General features: G+C 39.4%; 1 protein-coding gene across 1 annotated transcript in view; it reads left to right on the top strand.

Annotated features, from left to right (window-relative positions):
• The window catches only part of LOC147005615 (uncharacterized), a 51016-nt gene extending 35773 nt beyond the window's left edge, over positions 1 to 15243 (top strand). The window contains exons 6-7 of the mRNA XM_085836067.1: positions 9556 to 9753; positions 15132 to 15243. Of these exons, the coding sequence (XP_085692193.1) occupies positions 9556 to 9753; positions 15132 to 15243 (310 nt within the window). The remainder of the gene's footprint in view (positions 1 to 9555; positions 9754 to 15131) is intronic.
• The last annotated feature ends 2380 nt before the right edge of the window (positions 15244 to 17623 follow it).

The raw sequence follows: 17623 nt of genomic DNA, 5'->3' as shown, positions 1-17623 counted from the left end.
AAATCTTCATTCTCATCCACTCCTATTATCCATAGGTTTGGTCTTCTCATTGTGTCCTGTATTTCCTGGATGTTTTCAGTTAGTATCTTTTTGCATTTTACATTTTCCTTGATTGTTGTGCTGATGTTCTCTATGGAATCTTCTGCACCTGAGATTCTCTCTTCCATCTCTTGTATTCTGTTGCTGATGCTCGTATCTATGGTTCCAGATTTCTTTCGTAGGGTTTCTATCTCCAGTGTTGCCTCATTTCGGGTTTTCTTTATTGTGTCTACTTCCCTTTTTAGGTCTAGTATGGTTTTGTTCATTTCCATCATCAGTTTGGATGTGTTTTCCTGTATTTCTGTAAGGACTTCTACTTGTTTGATTATGTTATCCTGTTTTTCTTTAAGGATTTGTAACTCTTTAGCAGTGTTCTCCTGCAATTCTTTAAGGGATTTTTGTGCTTCCTCTTTAGTGTCTTCTGCCTGTTTAGCATTGTTCTCCTGTATTTCTTTAAGTGTGTTATTAAAGTCCTTCTTGAAGTTCTCTACCATCATCAGGAGATATGCTTTTAGATCCGTGTCTAGCTTTTCCGGTGTGTTGGGGTGCCCTGGACTGGGTGAAGTGGGGGTGCTGGGTTCTGATGATGGTGAGTGGTCTTGGTTTCTGTTAGTAAGATTATTACGTTTACCTTTTGCCATCTGGTAATCTCTGGGGTTAGTTGTTATCGTTGTCACTGTTTAAAGATTGGAGCAGAAGCTGTGTTCCACTCACCAGCAGTCCCAAAATCCTGCGGCGGGGGGTCATGGGTAGCTGGCGGTTGTCAGGCAACCCTGCGCTCCAGCTACCCCGGTGCTGATCCAGCCGGATGAGGCCTGTGGCCCTACTCAGGCCGGTTTCTGCTTCCCTAACTAATGCAGTCTCAGGTCCCGCACGCAATTGGATTGGAGCAGAAACTGTGTTCCACTCACCAGAAGTCTTAAGATCCTGTGGCGGGTGTTGTGGGTAGCTGGCGAGTGTCAGCTGACCCTGCGCCCCAGCTGCCCTGGTGCTTTTCTGACCGGATGAGGCTTGTGGCCCTATGTAGGCCGGATTTCTCTCTCCCCAACCAGAGCAGTCTCAGGTCCCGCGTGGTTGGACTGGAGCAGAAGCTGTGTTCCACTCACCAGCAGTCCCAAAATCCTGCGGCGGTGGTCGTAGGTAGCTGGCGGGTGTCAGGCAACCCTGCGCTCCAGCTACCCCAGTGCTGATCCGGCCAGATGAGGCCTGTGGCCCTACTCAGGCCGGTTTCTGCTTCCCTAACTAATGCAGTCTCAGGTCCCCCGCACAATTGGATTGGAGCAGAAGCTGTGTTCCACTCACCAGAAGTCTTAAGATCCTGTGGCGGGTGTTGTGGGTAGCTGGCGAGTGTCAGCCGACCCTGCGCCCCAGCTGCCCCGGTGCTTTTTCGAGCCCCAAATTTTAATGGGGTTATTGGAATTTCTGGAGTCCACCTTCTTGAGTTCTTTATATATATTGTATATTAGTCCCCTATCTGATTTAAAATAGGTAAAGATCCTTTCCCAATCTGTTGGTGTCCTTTTTGTCTTATTGACAGTGTCTTTTGCCTTGCAGAAGCTTTGCAGTTTCATGAGGTCCCATTTGTTAATCCTTGATCTTACAGCACAAGCCATTGCTGTTCTATTCAGGAATTTTTCCCCTGTGCCCATATCTTGGAGGCTTTTCCCCACTTTCTCCTCTATAAATTTCAGTGTCTCTGGTTTTATGTGAAGTTCCTTGATCCACTTAGATTTGACCTTAGTACAAGGAGATAGGAATGGATCAATTCACATTCTTCTACATGATAACAACCAGTTGTGCCAGCACCATTTGTTGAAAATGCTGTCTTTTTTCCACTGGATGGTTTTAGCTCCCTTGTCGAAGATCAAGTGACCATAGGTGTGTGGGTTCATTTCCGGGTCTTCAATTCTATTCCATTGGTCTACTTGTCTGTCACTATACCAGTACCGTGCAGTTTTTATCACAATTGCTCTGTAGTAGAGCTTTAGGCCAGGCATGGTGATTCCACCAGAGGTACTTTTATCCTTGAGAAGAGTTTTTGCTATCCTAGGTTTTTTCTTTTTATTCCAGATGAATTTGCAGATTGCCCTTTCTAATTCGTTGAAGAATTGATTTGGAATTTCGATGGGGATTGCATTGAACCTGTAGATTGCTTTTGGCAAGATAGCCATTTTTACAATGTTGATCCTGCCAATTCATGAGCATGGGAGATCTTTCGATCTTCTGAGATCTTCTATAATTTCTTTCTTCAGAGACTTGAAGTTTTTATCATACAGGTCTTTCACTTCCTTAGTTAGAGTCACGCCAAGATATTTTATATTATTTGTGACTATTGAGAAGGGTTCTGTTTCCCTAATTTCTTTCTCAGCCTGTTCATTCTTTGTGTAGAGAAAGGCCATTGATTTGTTTGAGTTAATTTTATATCCAGCTACTTCACCGAAGCTGTTTATCAGGTTTAGGAGTTCTCTGGTGGAATTTTTAGGGTCACTTATATATACTATCATATCATCTGCAAAAAGTGATATTTTGACTTCATCTCTTCCAATTTGTATCCCCTTTATCTCCTTTTGTTGTCGAATTTCTCTGGCTAGGACTTCAAGTACTATGTGGAATAGGTAGGGAGAAAGTGGGCAGCCTTGTCTAGTCCCTGATTTTAGTGGGTTTGCTTCAAGCTTCTCTCCATTTACTTTGATGTTGGCTACTGGTTTGCTGTAGATTGCTTTTATCATGGTTAGGTATGGGCCTTGAATTCCTGATCTTTCCAAGACTTTTATCATGAATGGGTTTTGGATCTTGTCGAATGCTTTTTCTGCATCTAAGGAGATGATCATGTGGTTTTTGTCTTTCAGTTTGTTTATATAATGGATTATGTTGATGGATTTCTGTATATTAAACCATCCCTGCATCCCTGGAATGAAACCTACTTGGTCAGGATGGATGATTGCTTTAATGTGTTCTTGGATTCGGTTAGCGAGAATGTTATTGAGGATTTTTGCATCTATATTCATAAGGGAAATTGGTCTGAAATTCTCTATCTTTGTTGGGTCTTTTTGTGGTTTAGGTATCAGAGTAATTGTGGCATCATAGAATGAGTTGGGTAGAGTTCCCTCTACTTCTATTTTGTGGAATAGCTTGTGCAGAACTGGAATTATATCTTCTTTGAAGGTCTGGTAGAACTCTGCACTAAACCCATCTGGTCCTGGGGTTTTTTTTTTTTTTTTTTTGGCTGGGAGACTATTAATGACTGCTTCTATTTCTTTAGGGGATATGGGAATGTTTAGATTGTTAACTTGATCCTGATTTAACTTTGGTACCTTGTATCTGTCTAGAAATTTGTCCATTTCGCCCAGGTTTTCCAGTTTTGTTGAGTATAGCCTTTTGTAGAAGGATCTGATGGTGTTTTGGATTTCTTCAGGATCTGTTGTTATGTCTCCCTTTTCATTTCTGATTTTGCTAATTAGGATGTTGTCCCTGTGCCCTCTAGTGAGTCTAGCTAAGGGTTTATCTATCTTGTTGATTTTCTCGAAGAACCAACTCCTCATTTGGTTAATTCTTTGAATAGTTCTTCTTGTTTCCACTTGGTTGATTTCACCCCTGAGTTTGATTATTTCCTGCCGTCCACTCCCATTGGGTGAATTTTCTTCCTTTTTTTCTAGAGCTTTTAGATGTGTTGTCAAGCTACTAGTGTGTGCTCTCTCCAGTTTCTTTTTGGAGGCACTCAGAGCTATGAGTTTTCCTCTTAGAAATGCTTTCATTGTGTCCCATAAGTTTGGGTATGTTGTGGCTTCATTTTCATTAAACTCTAAAAAGTCTTTAATTTCTTCCTTTATTCCTTCCTTGACCAAGGTATCATTGAGAAGAGTGTTGTTCAGTTTCCACGTGAATGTTGGCTTTCCATTATTTATGTTGTTAATGAATATCAGCCTTAGTCTGTGGTGGCCTAATAGGATGCATGGGACAATTTCAATATTTTTGTATCTGTTGAGGCCTGTTTTGTGACCAATTATATGGTCAATTTTGGAGAAGGTCCTGTCAGGTGCTGAGAAGAAGGTATATCCTTTTGTTTTTGGATAAAATGTTCTGTAGATATCTGTTAAGTCCATTTCTTTCATAACTTCTGTTAGTTTCACTGTGTCCCTGTTTAGTTTCTGTTTCCACGATCTGTCCATTGATGAGAGTGGTGTGTTGAAATCTCCCACTATTATTGTGTGAGGTACAATATGTACTTTGAGATTTACTAAAGTTTCTTTAACGAATGTGGCTGCCCTTGCATTTGGAGTATAGATATTCAGAATTGAGAGTTCCTCTTGGAGGATTTTACCTTTGATGAGTATGAAGTGTCCCTCCTTGTCTTTTTTGATAACTTTGGGTTGGAAGTAGATTTTATTCGATATTCGAATGGCTACTCCAGCTTGTTTCTTCAGACCATTTGCTTGGAAAATTGTTTTCCAGCCTTTCACTCTGAGGTAGTGTCTGTCTTTTTCCCTGAGATGGGGTTCCTGTAAGCAGCAGAATGTTGGGTCCTGTTTTTGTAGCCAGTCTTTAGTCTATGTCTTTTTATTGGGGAATTGAGTCCATTGATATTAAGAGATATTAAGGAAAAGTAATTGTTGCTTCCTTTTATTTTTGTTGTTAGAGTTGGCATTCTGTTCTTGTGGCTGTCTTCATTTTGGTTTGTTGAGGGATTACTTTCTTGCTTTTTCTAGGATGTGGTTTCCGTCCTTGTATTGGTTTTTTTCTGTTATTATCCTTTGAAGTGCTGGATTCGTGGAAAGATAATGTGTGAATTTGGTTTTATCGTGGAATACTTTGGTTTCTCCATCTATGGTAATTGAGAGTTTGGCTGGGTATAGTAGCCCGGGCTGGCATTTGTGTTCTCTTAGTGTCTGTATACCATCTGTCCAGGCTCTTCTGGCTTTCATAGTCTCTGGTGAAAAGTCTGGTGTAATTCTGATAGGCCTGCCTTTATATGTTACTTGACCTTTCTCCCTTACTGCTTTTAATATTCTATCTTTAGTGCATTTGTTGTTCTGATTATTATGTGTTGGGAGGAATTTCTTTTCTGGTCCAGTCTATTTGGAGTTCTGTAGGCTTCTTGTATGTTCATGGGCATCTCTTTCTTTAGGTTTGGGAAGTTTTCTTCTACAATTTTGTTGAAGCCATTCGCTGGCCCTTTAAGTTGAAAATCTTCATTCTCATCTACTCCTATTATCCGTAGGTTTGGTCTTCTCATTGTGTCCTGTATTTCCTGGATGTTTTGAGTTAGGATCCTTTTGCATTTTGTATTTTCTTTGATTGTTGTGCCGATGTTCTCTATGGAATCTTCTGCACCTGAAATTCTCTCTTCCATCTCTTGTATTCTGTTGCTGATGCTCGTATCTATGGTTCCAGATTTCTTTCCTAGGGTTTCTATCTCCAGCGTTGCCTCATTTTGGGTTTTCTTTATTGTGTCTACTTCCCTTTTTAGGTCTAGTATGGTTTTTTAATTTCCATCACCTGTTTGGATGTGTTTTCCTTTTTTTCTTTAAGGACTTCTAACTCTTTGGTTATGTTTTCCTGTTTTTATTTAAGGACTTGTAATTCTTTAGCAGTGTTCTCCAGTATTTCTTTAAGTGAGTTATTAAAGTCCTTCTTGATGTCCTCCACCATCATCATGAGATATGCTTTTAAATTCAGGTCTAGCTTTTCGGTTGTGTTGGGGTGCCCAGGACTAGGTGGGGTGGGAGTGCTGGGTTCTGATGATGGTGAGTGGTCTTGACTTCTGTTAGTAGGATTCTTACGTTTGCCTTTTGCCATCTGGTAATCTCTGGAGCTAGTTGTTATAGTTGTCTCTGGTTAGAGCTTGTTTCTCAGGTGATTATGTTTGCCTCTATCAGCAGACCTCTCTGCAGGCAAGCTCTCCTCTTGCAGGGAAGGTGCCCAGATATCTGGTGTTCAAACCTGCCTCCTGGCAGAAGTTGTGTTCTACTCACCAGAGGTCTTAAGATCCCATGGAGGGTCCTGTGAGAAACTTGGGGGTGTCCAGAAACTCAGCACACAAGGAACTTCGGTGCTGGAGTGGACCAGAAGGGACTTGTGTTCCTAATCAGGCCAGGTTATCTGTTTCCCTAGTTAATGCAGTCTCAGGTCCCGCATGATTGGATTGGAGCAGATACTGTGTTCCACTCACCAGAGGTCTTAGGATCACGTGGGGGATCCTGTGTGGGTCCTTATGGGTGTCCGGAGACTCCCCGGGCCAGGAATCCCGGTGCTGCAGTGGACCGGAAGGTGGTCAGATGTCCGGAGCCCGAAAAGGGCACTGCCTCAGAAACTCTGTGGCTCCCACCTGTCCCTGAAGCTGTCTGCTTCTGTGTGCACACTCACCTGTGCAGACTACTTTTCGGTGGAGTCCCTGGACCAAGATGGCTCCCACCATTTCTGAGGCAAAAAACCTTCTGGGCAGGGTGGACAGCTGTCCTCTGGCCAGGGAGGTGGTCGGATGTCTGGAGCCCGAAACGGGTGCTGCCTCATAAGCTCTGTGGCTCCCGCCTGTCCCAGAAGCTGTCCACTTCTGTGTGCTGCCAAATTTCTATTGTCAACACGATTCTGAGTTTCCAGTCAGTGTTGTGAAAGAACTGTTCTTTCAGAGAGCTACTATTTGGTCCATCAGGCAGAATGGGTGGGTGGTATGAGCTTCTGAAAGCCTTAAGAGCCAGGATGAAGTTTTCAGGAGTCAAATAGAAGACTGTCATGATTCCTTTAGCTGTCACTTTGACACACCTGGGAGGAGGGAGTTTCAACTGAATAACTGCCTTTGTCACATTGGTTCTGTTGTCATGTTTGCCCAGCAAATTCTTGATTATTATTTGATGTGTAAGACCTCATTCCATTGAGAGCAAACCCATGCCTATGTAGGTTGACCTGGCTATAAAGAAAGCCAGCTGAACATAAATTTCAGGGTAATCCAGGAAATGTTCTTCTTACATGGTTTCCATTCCAAGACCTCACCTTGGGTTTCCCTGGTGATGGTCTGTAACCAGTAAGCTAAATACATCCTTTCCTTACCCAAAGTTGCTTTTGTTGTGGTGTCTATCAGAGCAGCAGAAAGCAAATGAAAATAGTGTGGAGGGAAACAGAGACTCAACATAAAAGGAAAGTAAAATCTTGCTAGTGTATGCAATGGTGTCAGCATTTGGAAGCTGATTATGGGATGGATCCCTGGATATGGCAGTCTCGAGATGGTCCATCCTTTCGTCACAGCTCCAAACTTTGTCTCTGTAACTCCTTCCATGGGTGTTTTGTTCCCAATTCTAAGAAGGGGCAAAGTGTCCACACTTTGGTCTTCATTCTTCTTGAGTTTCATGCATTTAGCAAATTGTATCATACACTAGCAATATTTTGCTGAAAGGACCCAGATATAGCTGTCTCTTGTGAGACTATGCCGGGGCCTAGCAAACACAGAAGTGGATGCTCACAGTCAGCTATTGGATGGATCACAGGGCCCCCAATGGAGGAGCTAGAGAAAGTATTCAAGGAGTTAAAGGGATCTGCAACCCTATAGGTGGAACAACATTATGAACTAACCAGTACCCAGGAGCTCTTGACTCTAGCTGCATATGTATCAAAAGATGGCCTAGTAGGCCATCACTGGAAAGGGAGGCCCATTGGACTTGCAAACTTTATATGCCCCAGTACAGGGGAACGCCAGGGCCAAAAGGTGAGAGTGGGTGGGTAGGGGAGTTGGGGGGGAGGGTATGGGGGACTTTTCGGATAGCATTGGAAATGTAAATGAGGAAAATACCTTATTAAAAAAATATATATATATAAAGGAAAGTAAATCCCAGAGAAATTAAGCTGTGACTCTGATCGTGGGTTGATAAGGCTACAGACACACACTAGCATCACTTTACAGGAGAAAAGAAAAAAAAAACAGCTGGGGAGATGTAAAGCAGGCCAGAATATGCAAAGTGTAGATATATCTATTGCCACCTTCACGCATTTTCAAAGTCCTTGTGAAACATACATAGCATTTAAATGTACTTCTATTTATTTCTAAAAATGAGTTTAAAAGAACACAAAAATTTTAAAGAAATTTTATGATATTAACACATACGCTTACACACACACACATCCTGTATCACACAACACCAACTTAGTAACATTGTTGATTTAATTTGCAAATTAAGATAGAAGGGACACATAGCTATATTTTGCCAATACTCATGGAAATAAACATGCAACAAAAGCAATTTGACAGTCACAGAAATCCAGAGCATATTTAGCTCTGAATTTAAGCTAGGTTTTTTCCTGTCTCTGTCATATCTTGCTGCCTGAAGCTGTCTGGGATGGAGTTATTCTAGGTGATAGTGTGATGAGTCAGGATGAGAAAACAGAGAGGGAATATATGACTGACCATTGTGGAGAGAACTGGCTTCAGAGGAGAATGGAAACAGAGCAGAGCCGCAGAAACTGCTGGCTGAGTTTACAATTAAACAGTGCCAAGGTTCTGAAGTAGTAAAGAGCAGACACCAAAGGTTATTAAAGATATCATTAGGCTATATAAAGTGTATATGGAATTGAACTGGTAGAAGAACAAAGATATTAGATATGCAAAGGGAAGGATGGATTCTGAGGGCTTTATTTGGTTTTATGCCTCTAGGTTTCCTTTGATTGCTGGGAATTATTTACCAATACCTGTTCTCATATCAAAGTCAGTGCGCTGCTTCTTTCTTGTGGTATTAAATGCCACATATTCATAAAGAATGCATTTTTCCTTAAGACAGTATTCTAGAGATAGAGTTTGAGTTATTTCCTCCATCATCACAGTCTCATATAATTATGATTTTAAGGCAAAGATACAGGGAAACATTAAATATCAGAAAATGCATTGAATTTAAGTGTCTAACATACATTTATTTTTAAGGGTACCATATATATTTCTTTTCTATATAAATCAAGATTACATCTGATTTAAAATGCTATTTTCTCATTGTAGAATTTTTTAAGTATACAATAGCAAGAAGAACAATTATGTCATTACTTAGGGGCAATATTCTTCACAAGTTGAGTTTCTCTGTATATACTTATTTGCTGGGGAAATAGTATGGGACTAGTCACTCTTTCAAGATGTATGGAACATTCAACACCCACTAAACACATGGGAAGAGAAGGCAGATGCGTGTGTACAGCAAGCTTATATCTACTCATCTAGGTCTCTCCCGTGGAGATCATAGCTCATGATTTGTAAACTTCCTTTGTGGTAATTGTCACTGTCACTCTCTGGCATGGCTATGGGCTATGATATTAGCAGGACTGGAAAGTGGTATCAGATTTGGTAATTCAGTGCCCACTTTAGAAGAAGGCCTGATATTTTCAGAAGGGAAACTGAGGAAGAATGGATGTGGGAGAGATCCACATGGGAGGTGGTGATGAACTGGGAAGAGAGGAGGGAGGGGAGGCTGAAGTTCAGGAATAATGTATGAGGGAAGGATAAAGATTTTTCAAAAAGGCAAATAATACAACTTATATTGTCTCCAGCTGCAGAGTTTTAAATATGAGCAAAAACTATCTCACATCTTTCAAACAACTACCAAAGATACCTCAGATACAACATTTATCACTGGCTGAAAACCACATTGAGACACTGACTGGCCTCTCCAGTTTACAGTGCACACCACTGGAATCTCTCACCTTGAAGAGGAACCCCTGCGAATTTCACCAAAACTACAGGAAGCAGTAAGGCTCAAATGTCTGGGTCACCTTTTGTTGAATAGTGAACTGTTAGCCATAGCCATGTTGCATGTTGTTCCTCTCTTGTTTACATTCATGTAGCAAAGGTTTGCTCTTTACTGCATGCACTTATGTGTACTGTGTGCACATTTGTACACTAGCAGAATGTAGGTGCCTGAGGCATGTATGTGTGTGTGTGTGTGTGTGTGTGTGTGTGTGTGTCTGTGTGTATCTGTGTGTGTACACATACATAGTTTTGGGGTGAAGAGTATCTTCTCAGACCTTAGTGTCTCTACACATGCTTTCTCTTTCCAGTTCCTCCACAGAGCACAACTTTCTGTGATCCACAGCCCAAAGCTTTACTGGACTTGACCAAAGGGTTGCTTTTCTTTTAGGTTTGTTAAGTGTATATTAATACTTCACATATTTCTACTTTTATACTGTTTGGTATTTTGACGATTCTTGTTTGTTTTTCTATTCTCTAGTGTTATTGGCTCCTTCCTGGGACTTCATGGATGTAACTATTTTGGCCATCAGTGTTTTGGATTCCTTCAATTATCTTCTTTATTGCATGCTTAGTTAGCATGTCTTTCTTTAGTTTGTGTTAATCATGATAAAATGTGCCCTTTCCTTTAGTTGTAAAAGGTATTGTTACAGGACATATAAATATAGGTGCCAGCTATTTTTTTCAGAAATTGTAATATGTTATTCTATTCTTTGGACCTTTAAAGTCTTAAGAATGGTGCGGTTCTGATGGCTTTACCTTTATAAGTGACTTAGTGATTCCCTGTTGCAGCTTGCAATATTTGTTGCTCTCTATATCTACTATAAATTGATGGAGATGAATATTTCATGGTCTTATTATTCCCAGTGCCTGGGGATGGTCACTCCTTTTTCTATATTTGGGAAATATTCTGCTGTGAGTTTGTTGAATACACATTTTGTGTTTCTGTCTAATACATTTCCTCTTCCTTTCATGATCAATTTTGTCTTCTAGTGGTATTACTTCCCTCTTGCATTCTTGTTTCTTCTTATTGTTTCATTATTACTGCTATTCTGATTTATCTACTTGTTCTCTAAGCCCTGATATTTTATATTCTACTTAAGTTATCCCTTTGTCAAAGCTTTCCACTAAGGGTTTTATTTGACTTACTGTAATTTTCATTTCCAAAATTTATGTTGACTTTTTTTTTTGTATTTTAAAAATCTCAATTTATTTTTGTTTCCATATTTTAAATTGACCTCCTTCTTTCTTTCAGTTGTTTCGTTCAGTCATTTTCTTTGATCTAGTTAAGAAATATAATTAAGTCTCTTTGCTTAGAGTGAAAATGATGGGTATTGATGCTTTACTTGAATGTATATGCTCTGTGTGCATGTTTATGCCTACAGAGGTCAGAATATGGTGTCAGATCTCTTGGAACTGGAGTTATAGGCAAATGTAGGCATTCTAATGTGGGTTCTGAGAAATGAAATCTGATCTTTCACAATAGCATCATGTACCTTTAACCACTGAGCAATGTCTCTAGCTCTCTCATTTTACATTTAGTTGAACATTCTTTTTTTTTTTTTGGTTTTTCGAGACAGGGTTTCTCTGTGTAGCCCTGGCTGTCCTGGAACTCACTCTGTAGACCAGGCTGGCCTCGAAGTCAGAAATCTGCCTGCCTCTGCCTCCAGAGTGCTGGGATTAAAGGCATGTGCCACCACACCTGGTTTAATTGAATATTCTTATAAGCATTCTTTTGAATTCTTTGTCTGTGATTTCCTTTAACTTACTGTCTTTGGAATTCATTATTATTGAATTGGTAATTTTCAAAGAAATCTTGTTGTCTTGATTTTGGACAGGGTTCTTACATTTTTGTCCTGGGATTTATTATTTGTGCTGATCTCATTGGTTCCATTATTTTAATCAACCATTTTCTTTAAGCCGATGAACTAACTACAGCAGCAATCACACCTGAAAGAGAAGCCCTTGCAGCTCCATGTTCTCAGCTCACCAGGCCTTTCCAGCTTTTCTGGCAGTGTTCACATTCTAGTCGTTCCTCTGAGTTTTAAATCATGTCGTCTCAATATGGCTATATGCTTCTCTGCGTCTCATGATCTTAATAATTTGTGAAGAAGCTTTGGGTTTGGGCATGTAGATGTGCCAAGTTGTTTTTAACATATCCTTTGAAGACAGTTTGATCACAATCTAGCTTAAGATTGGCTTGAGGTAGTAGAATGTGACGCTGAACAGGTGGCAGTGGATAATTTTCCAGTGTCTGATTCACATGGCTTATAACACTGTCATGCAATTTTCTGTTTGTAATGTTGTTGATTCCAAAGATTTTCCTTTTCCATTAATCTGTGGGTCCAGAGAGGGGCCCTATTAAAGGGGTTTTCTCCTCTTCTATACTGATTTGTTCAGAGCTCTAACTTATAACATGCTAATTCCTTTATAATTTGAACACTCTATATTTCTATATGTGATCTAATCTCTAACCATCAGCTGTTGAGTGTGAGCCTTCTTTGACTTTCCAAGTACCTTGTCTTCGTTTTGAAGTTACAGATCAGAGTTCTTTCAACTTTACAGGGTCATATACAAGCATTGTTTTTCCTTACTTACCATTTCCATTTGATGTTAATGGGACTTTCCAATACATACAAAGAAATGTCATTTTGCTTCCAAATTTGATATATATTCTCTCAAATGTTTAAGGGATACCATGTCTTTAGCTTTTCTCTAAGTACATATTTCTAAAAGGTTTTTATAAGATTGACTTATTCATTTTCTACTCTCTGATTTTATTTTCATGATGATCCATGAACACCACAAAGAGGTAATTGATTAAGTCTACTGAAGTGATTGAATGAACTTAAAATCTGCCAAGAAGAAATGATTTTATTAGTTTGTCACTGCTGGGAACACCCCTAATGATGTTAGGGCAATTTAAATAGACTTGGATTGCATACTAAGCAAATGCTTACTAAGATCATAGATATATCAGTAGTTAAAAGGAAGATAGATGATAGATAAATCAGTAGATGACTAGATGATAGATAGATTGATAGATAGGATAAATAAAAACAGATAAACATCTCCAGCTAATTCTGTGTGGTTGGTATTCTCATGGGACTTGAAAAGAAGGGAAGTAAAGGACTTCTAATCTTATATTTGTTACCATATGACTATAGATTAACTTATCTCTCAGCTAACTCTTTTCTACTAAGGGCCAAATCATCTCTGGGGACAGTCTAATCCCATTCTTTGATGGAAACCCTTTGCAGCTATCAAGCTTCAATAACAGATGTGATTATCCCTATCTTCCCTTCTCACAACTGCCAATTTTCACATAATAGCAAAACAGCTTTATGTAAAGCTATATTGTGTGACTCCTGCTGTACAATGACAAATGTTCAAAATTTGTATTCTAATTTGTGTTGTTACGACACGAATCTCATTATTGCAGTTGTCTCCCCTATGACTGTAGTTGGAAAGCAAAATTTCAAATTGCTTTTACAAAGCAGTGAGAACTGGCAGCCTAGTGACTTTAATATTGAGCTAGTATTTAATCATAATAATGTTTTGAAGCTTAAAATAATATTTTCTGAATTCAGGGAAGACTTAAGCAGACATTTCATCATCATTCATAAGAAGTCTCATTCTTAGTCATAAGGATAAGTTAATTCTATGATATTTTCAATTTGTTAATATGTGGGATTTTATAAAGCATTTTGGTGCCAACTCAAGTCACTTGACTTCCTCCAGAAGACATATTACAGTAAGAACATTAAGACTATATTAAATCTGATATGCCCTGCCATTTCACTACAATTCTGTCTTCAGAATTCATGATGTGGTATACAGTCAGATGAAAATAATTCTTTTCTGTTTTCCAGTATTAATTCTATTGAACTGGGTCTGAGATGGATGTATACTGACTTTTAAGCTACAAAAGGCAGACTGTGTTGACTTGCATACTTGAGAGGTGCTTTGGAGAGAGAGATGAAGTGGTTTTAACATAAGAAGAAAGGATTTAAGCTTCCACTCCTGCTGAGTAGATAAGACAAATTGTGAAGTCTATTTAAGTTTGAGTTCAGTTACCAATCCAGTAATCCCTACTTTGAAGATAATACACCATTTATTTTGTCACTAGGTGTTCATATCAAGGATTTGGGCCAAACTCTAGAGAGCGTTGACACCCTGTTTGTAATTGTTTTATATGTAGCTTCTCTGGGATACTGTCACCTAGAATAATAACTTTTTCCTTTTGTCTTCCCATGTTCAGATCAGACAGCATGGTTCTAAAGGAAAAGGACTGAGATGGAGGGTAACCTCACTTCCAGGATATGCTCATTTAGCACAAGCTAAATTCTCTGCCATTTTGCAGAAGCCAATGTCATATTATTTTCATCACAGCTTTGTGTTTTGGAAATCTGGGTGGTGGTGGAGTCTCCTGAGCTAAGTCTGAACACTGGCCCCTGAGGACTTAGATTTTAATTCTTCTCTGGCTAAGACTGAGATTCTGAATAAAATACTTGAAGTAGGGAATCACAGTCAGCTTGATAGATCTGCTGGGAGGACTAAGGGAAATAATGTGCAGAATGCATTTTTAGCGCTCAGAAAAGCAGGCACTGGACAACAGGAAGTCATAAGCAGGTCAGCAGCACCATTAGGTGACAGGTTTAGGATCTTCCATTTCATTGCAAAGGCCATAGATTCCACTTGCTTGAAGTCTAAGAATTCTCAAATGTAGGGGGCCTGTCCACTTGAAGGAAGACATTGCCTTGTAACAGTTCTTTCCATATGATGACTGTTTTAATATACTGATCAGAAGGATCTCTTTTGACCTTGGAATTGACTTCCTAAATTTGAAATATGACTGACAGAAGAACTTTCTGTCAAGGCAAAATATCTTACAGAATATATCTCATCTTGCTTTTATTCCTCTCAGCTTTCACGAAATAGCACTGCCTTCCCGCAAAGCCTCACTGAACTTTTAACTCTATAACAGGCACATTTGCCCTCATAGGCCCATTTGTTCCCTTAGAGTGTATTGGCTGAATTCACTCATGGATTTTTTTTTTTTTATTAGAGGGCTTTATGAAAACTAGACTGGAGTTCTCTTATAAAAACTGATTGAATTCTTTCTCACTTCTCTGATCAATGTTTACCCTTGCTGAAAGATCGGTTAGATCCAAGAGAGGGCAGACTATGGCCTGGTCATTAGCTCTAGGAATTAACAATGGCTTGTTTTCACCCCTCTTCAAGATATAGAGAGCAGAATAAAGTGACAGCTGTGTACTGTTTCTTATTTGAATAAGCCAAATACATTTATTCATAAAGTAAGTAAAATATTTTTCTTTGTTCCATATACTTATTTAATTTTTGTTTTGTTTTCTTTTAGAGTATTCTTGTGTTTGCCAAACTTAAAGGTTCTGGATGGGATCTTGAAGTCACCAGAAGATTGTTCCCCTCCAGAACACAATATTTTTTCCAAACTATGTATTTTATCATAAAAAACTCTGCATAGAAAGAAAACAGTTACTGTTACTGACAAAAAGCTAAAAATAAAAGTAATGCATCATTATATACTATGTGAATTTATATGTGCATAATAGCTACATGTGTAATATATACATATCCAGTATTTATTCTCTCTTGAAATCATGGTAGGAGAATATTTCTTAAACAGACCATTTCCTGGCAGGGATCTAAAGCTAGGTTCATGCTCTATGATAAATTTCCCAACACTGTACAAATAAAGGATTGTTTGATATACTGGTGGCTGGGTTTATTTATTTATTTATTGCACTTGCTCACCTCGGCCCCTGTAGAGCAAAATCTAACAGAAACAATGTAGAAAAGTGTGAGTGGGTGGCAATGTCTCTGCAAAACTCGTCTTCTCAAATCACAATACCATGTATTGTATTGATTTCTTCTCCAAGTTTCAATGCCACAGAGTTGGTTGCATTACTTGTCACATATCCACCTGCTTTCTCTGAAACAGGCATTGATTTCTCCTTCTCTTGAAGTCAGACCTTCCTCCCGCCAGTGAGACAAAGGATTGTGTTGCAGATCACCTACAGGCAGGCAGAACTTTGAGGACCTAGTTTGAATTTTGTTACAGTTTTTGAAAAGCTATATCACACCATTGAGTAAATAGGAAGATAAAAGTGGCTTCTAGGGCCTGGCATGAGTGTGATGTAAGGGACAGAACCATTATCATTCTTAGGGAAGATGTATATAGGCAGAGAAGAATTTCATAATGTTTTGCCATAGACATACCTCTACCACTGAACAGCTCCATACATTTAGGGACTGAAACATACCTTACCAATGATGTGTCTCCTTCCACAGCATAGTGAGCATTCGAAATCTTAAGTGCATGAACACATGCGACCACTACAGGAAACCATTAGTGCCTGCCATAACTTAAAGGTACAATGTAATTTTAGGCGTTTCAGTAAAATTAATTGGAAAACTTTCTTTGGGGTAGTCATGATGAGCATTTAAAACTTATAAGAACTCTAGAAATTGAGTATGATGGGGAACTGTGAAATAATACTTCACTGGTTACACTAGTTTGAATTGGCTTTTCTGCTACACATAGGGAAAACATTATAGCTGGCAAAGAAACCACGGGTTTAATACATGGAAAATAGGAGATACAAAACTGTTGTAGTTATCTCTTAGAAATAATGGCCAGACTCTCTAGTCTTAGAGTTTTCAAAACTTACTTTAATGATGGTTCCTTAATGCTTCAACATCCTTTCTATACTGCCACCCACCAGAGGTAGGGGGAAAGAAAAGTTAATATGAAACCAGGCTTGTGAAGCTGTTTACAAATAAGTGGGGAGCGGGGAGCAATTCCAAACATTGTCAGCAGTCCAGTCCACTCAGCAAACACCAAACACAAAAATCAGTAGGTGTCTTGATCCAGAAGAAAATGCAAGGTTCCACCCCTCTGCATGAGTCTGGAGAAGCAGCAAGAAGTAGCTGGAATACTGTCAAAAGTTCTTTGGTGCATTTGTCTCTATGAAGTCACAGCTAAGATCAATAAGGAAAGCAAGATGAATTCAATACAAGAGAGTCAGCAAAGACCAGGTTCAGCAGTGTCTGATGAAGATCAGCAAAGAACTTAGGCTCTAAGCCTGAATTCTAGCCCCATATGCAATGCTCCATTTGTAACTGTGGTGTTTTCCACCCTCTGTCCTAGTTCCCCAACTAATGACTCTGAGACTTATAATTTATGAATAAATGCCTAGACCAGAAGCTTGGGCATATTCATGAACTAGCTCATAGTTTAATTAACCCATTTATTCTATTCTGAATGCCACATGGCTGGTTAATTCTCCTTGGTTTCTTGTCTGTCTCACCCAAGTTCCAGGCAAATCTCTTTTCCCTCCTGACTCTGTCCTCTCTCCCTATCTGAACTCCCACCTTCTATTTTCTGCCTCAGCTCATAGACCATCAGCTTTTATTGACAGCTGATGCTTCCATACAGTAAACAAGAGTCTCTCTACATACCTGCCTCTGAGAACTTCCAAGATCTCTCTTAAATGTATCAATTGTTCTACTAAGTCCTCTTAGAATTTTACTCAGGACTTTGAAATCATCCTGATATTTTGTGTTTTACTATAATAAAACCAGAAATAGTTACACTGAGATTCCAGGAGGTTGGGAAAACAGCAGTGGGACATAACCGAAAAGAACCAAGACAAGAAATAGACTATGGTGGTTTGAAAGAGATATCCCCACAGATTCAGGCATTTGAATCCTTGGTCCATAATTGATGGAGTTATTTTGGGCAGGATTAGGAAGCATAGCCCTTCTGGGGGAGAGCTTTGAGGTTTTAAAGCCACATGTCACTTCCAGTGTGCTCTAGCTTCTTTTTAA

The sequence above is a fragment of the Mus caroli genome, unplaced genomic scaffold (genome assembly GCF_978045245.1).
Source record: "Mus caroli unplaced genomic scaffold, Mus_caroli_1 scaffold_3, whole genome shotgun sequence".
Lineage (NCBI taxonomy): Eukaryota > Metazoa > Chordata > Mammalia > Rodentia > Muridae > Mus > Mus caroli.
The sequence above is the reverse complement of the archived record's forward strand: the minus strand, read 5'-3'. Positions and strand labels throughout refer to the sequence as shown.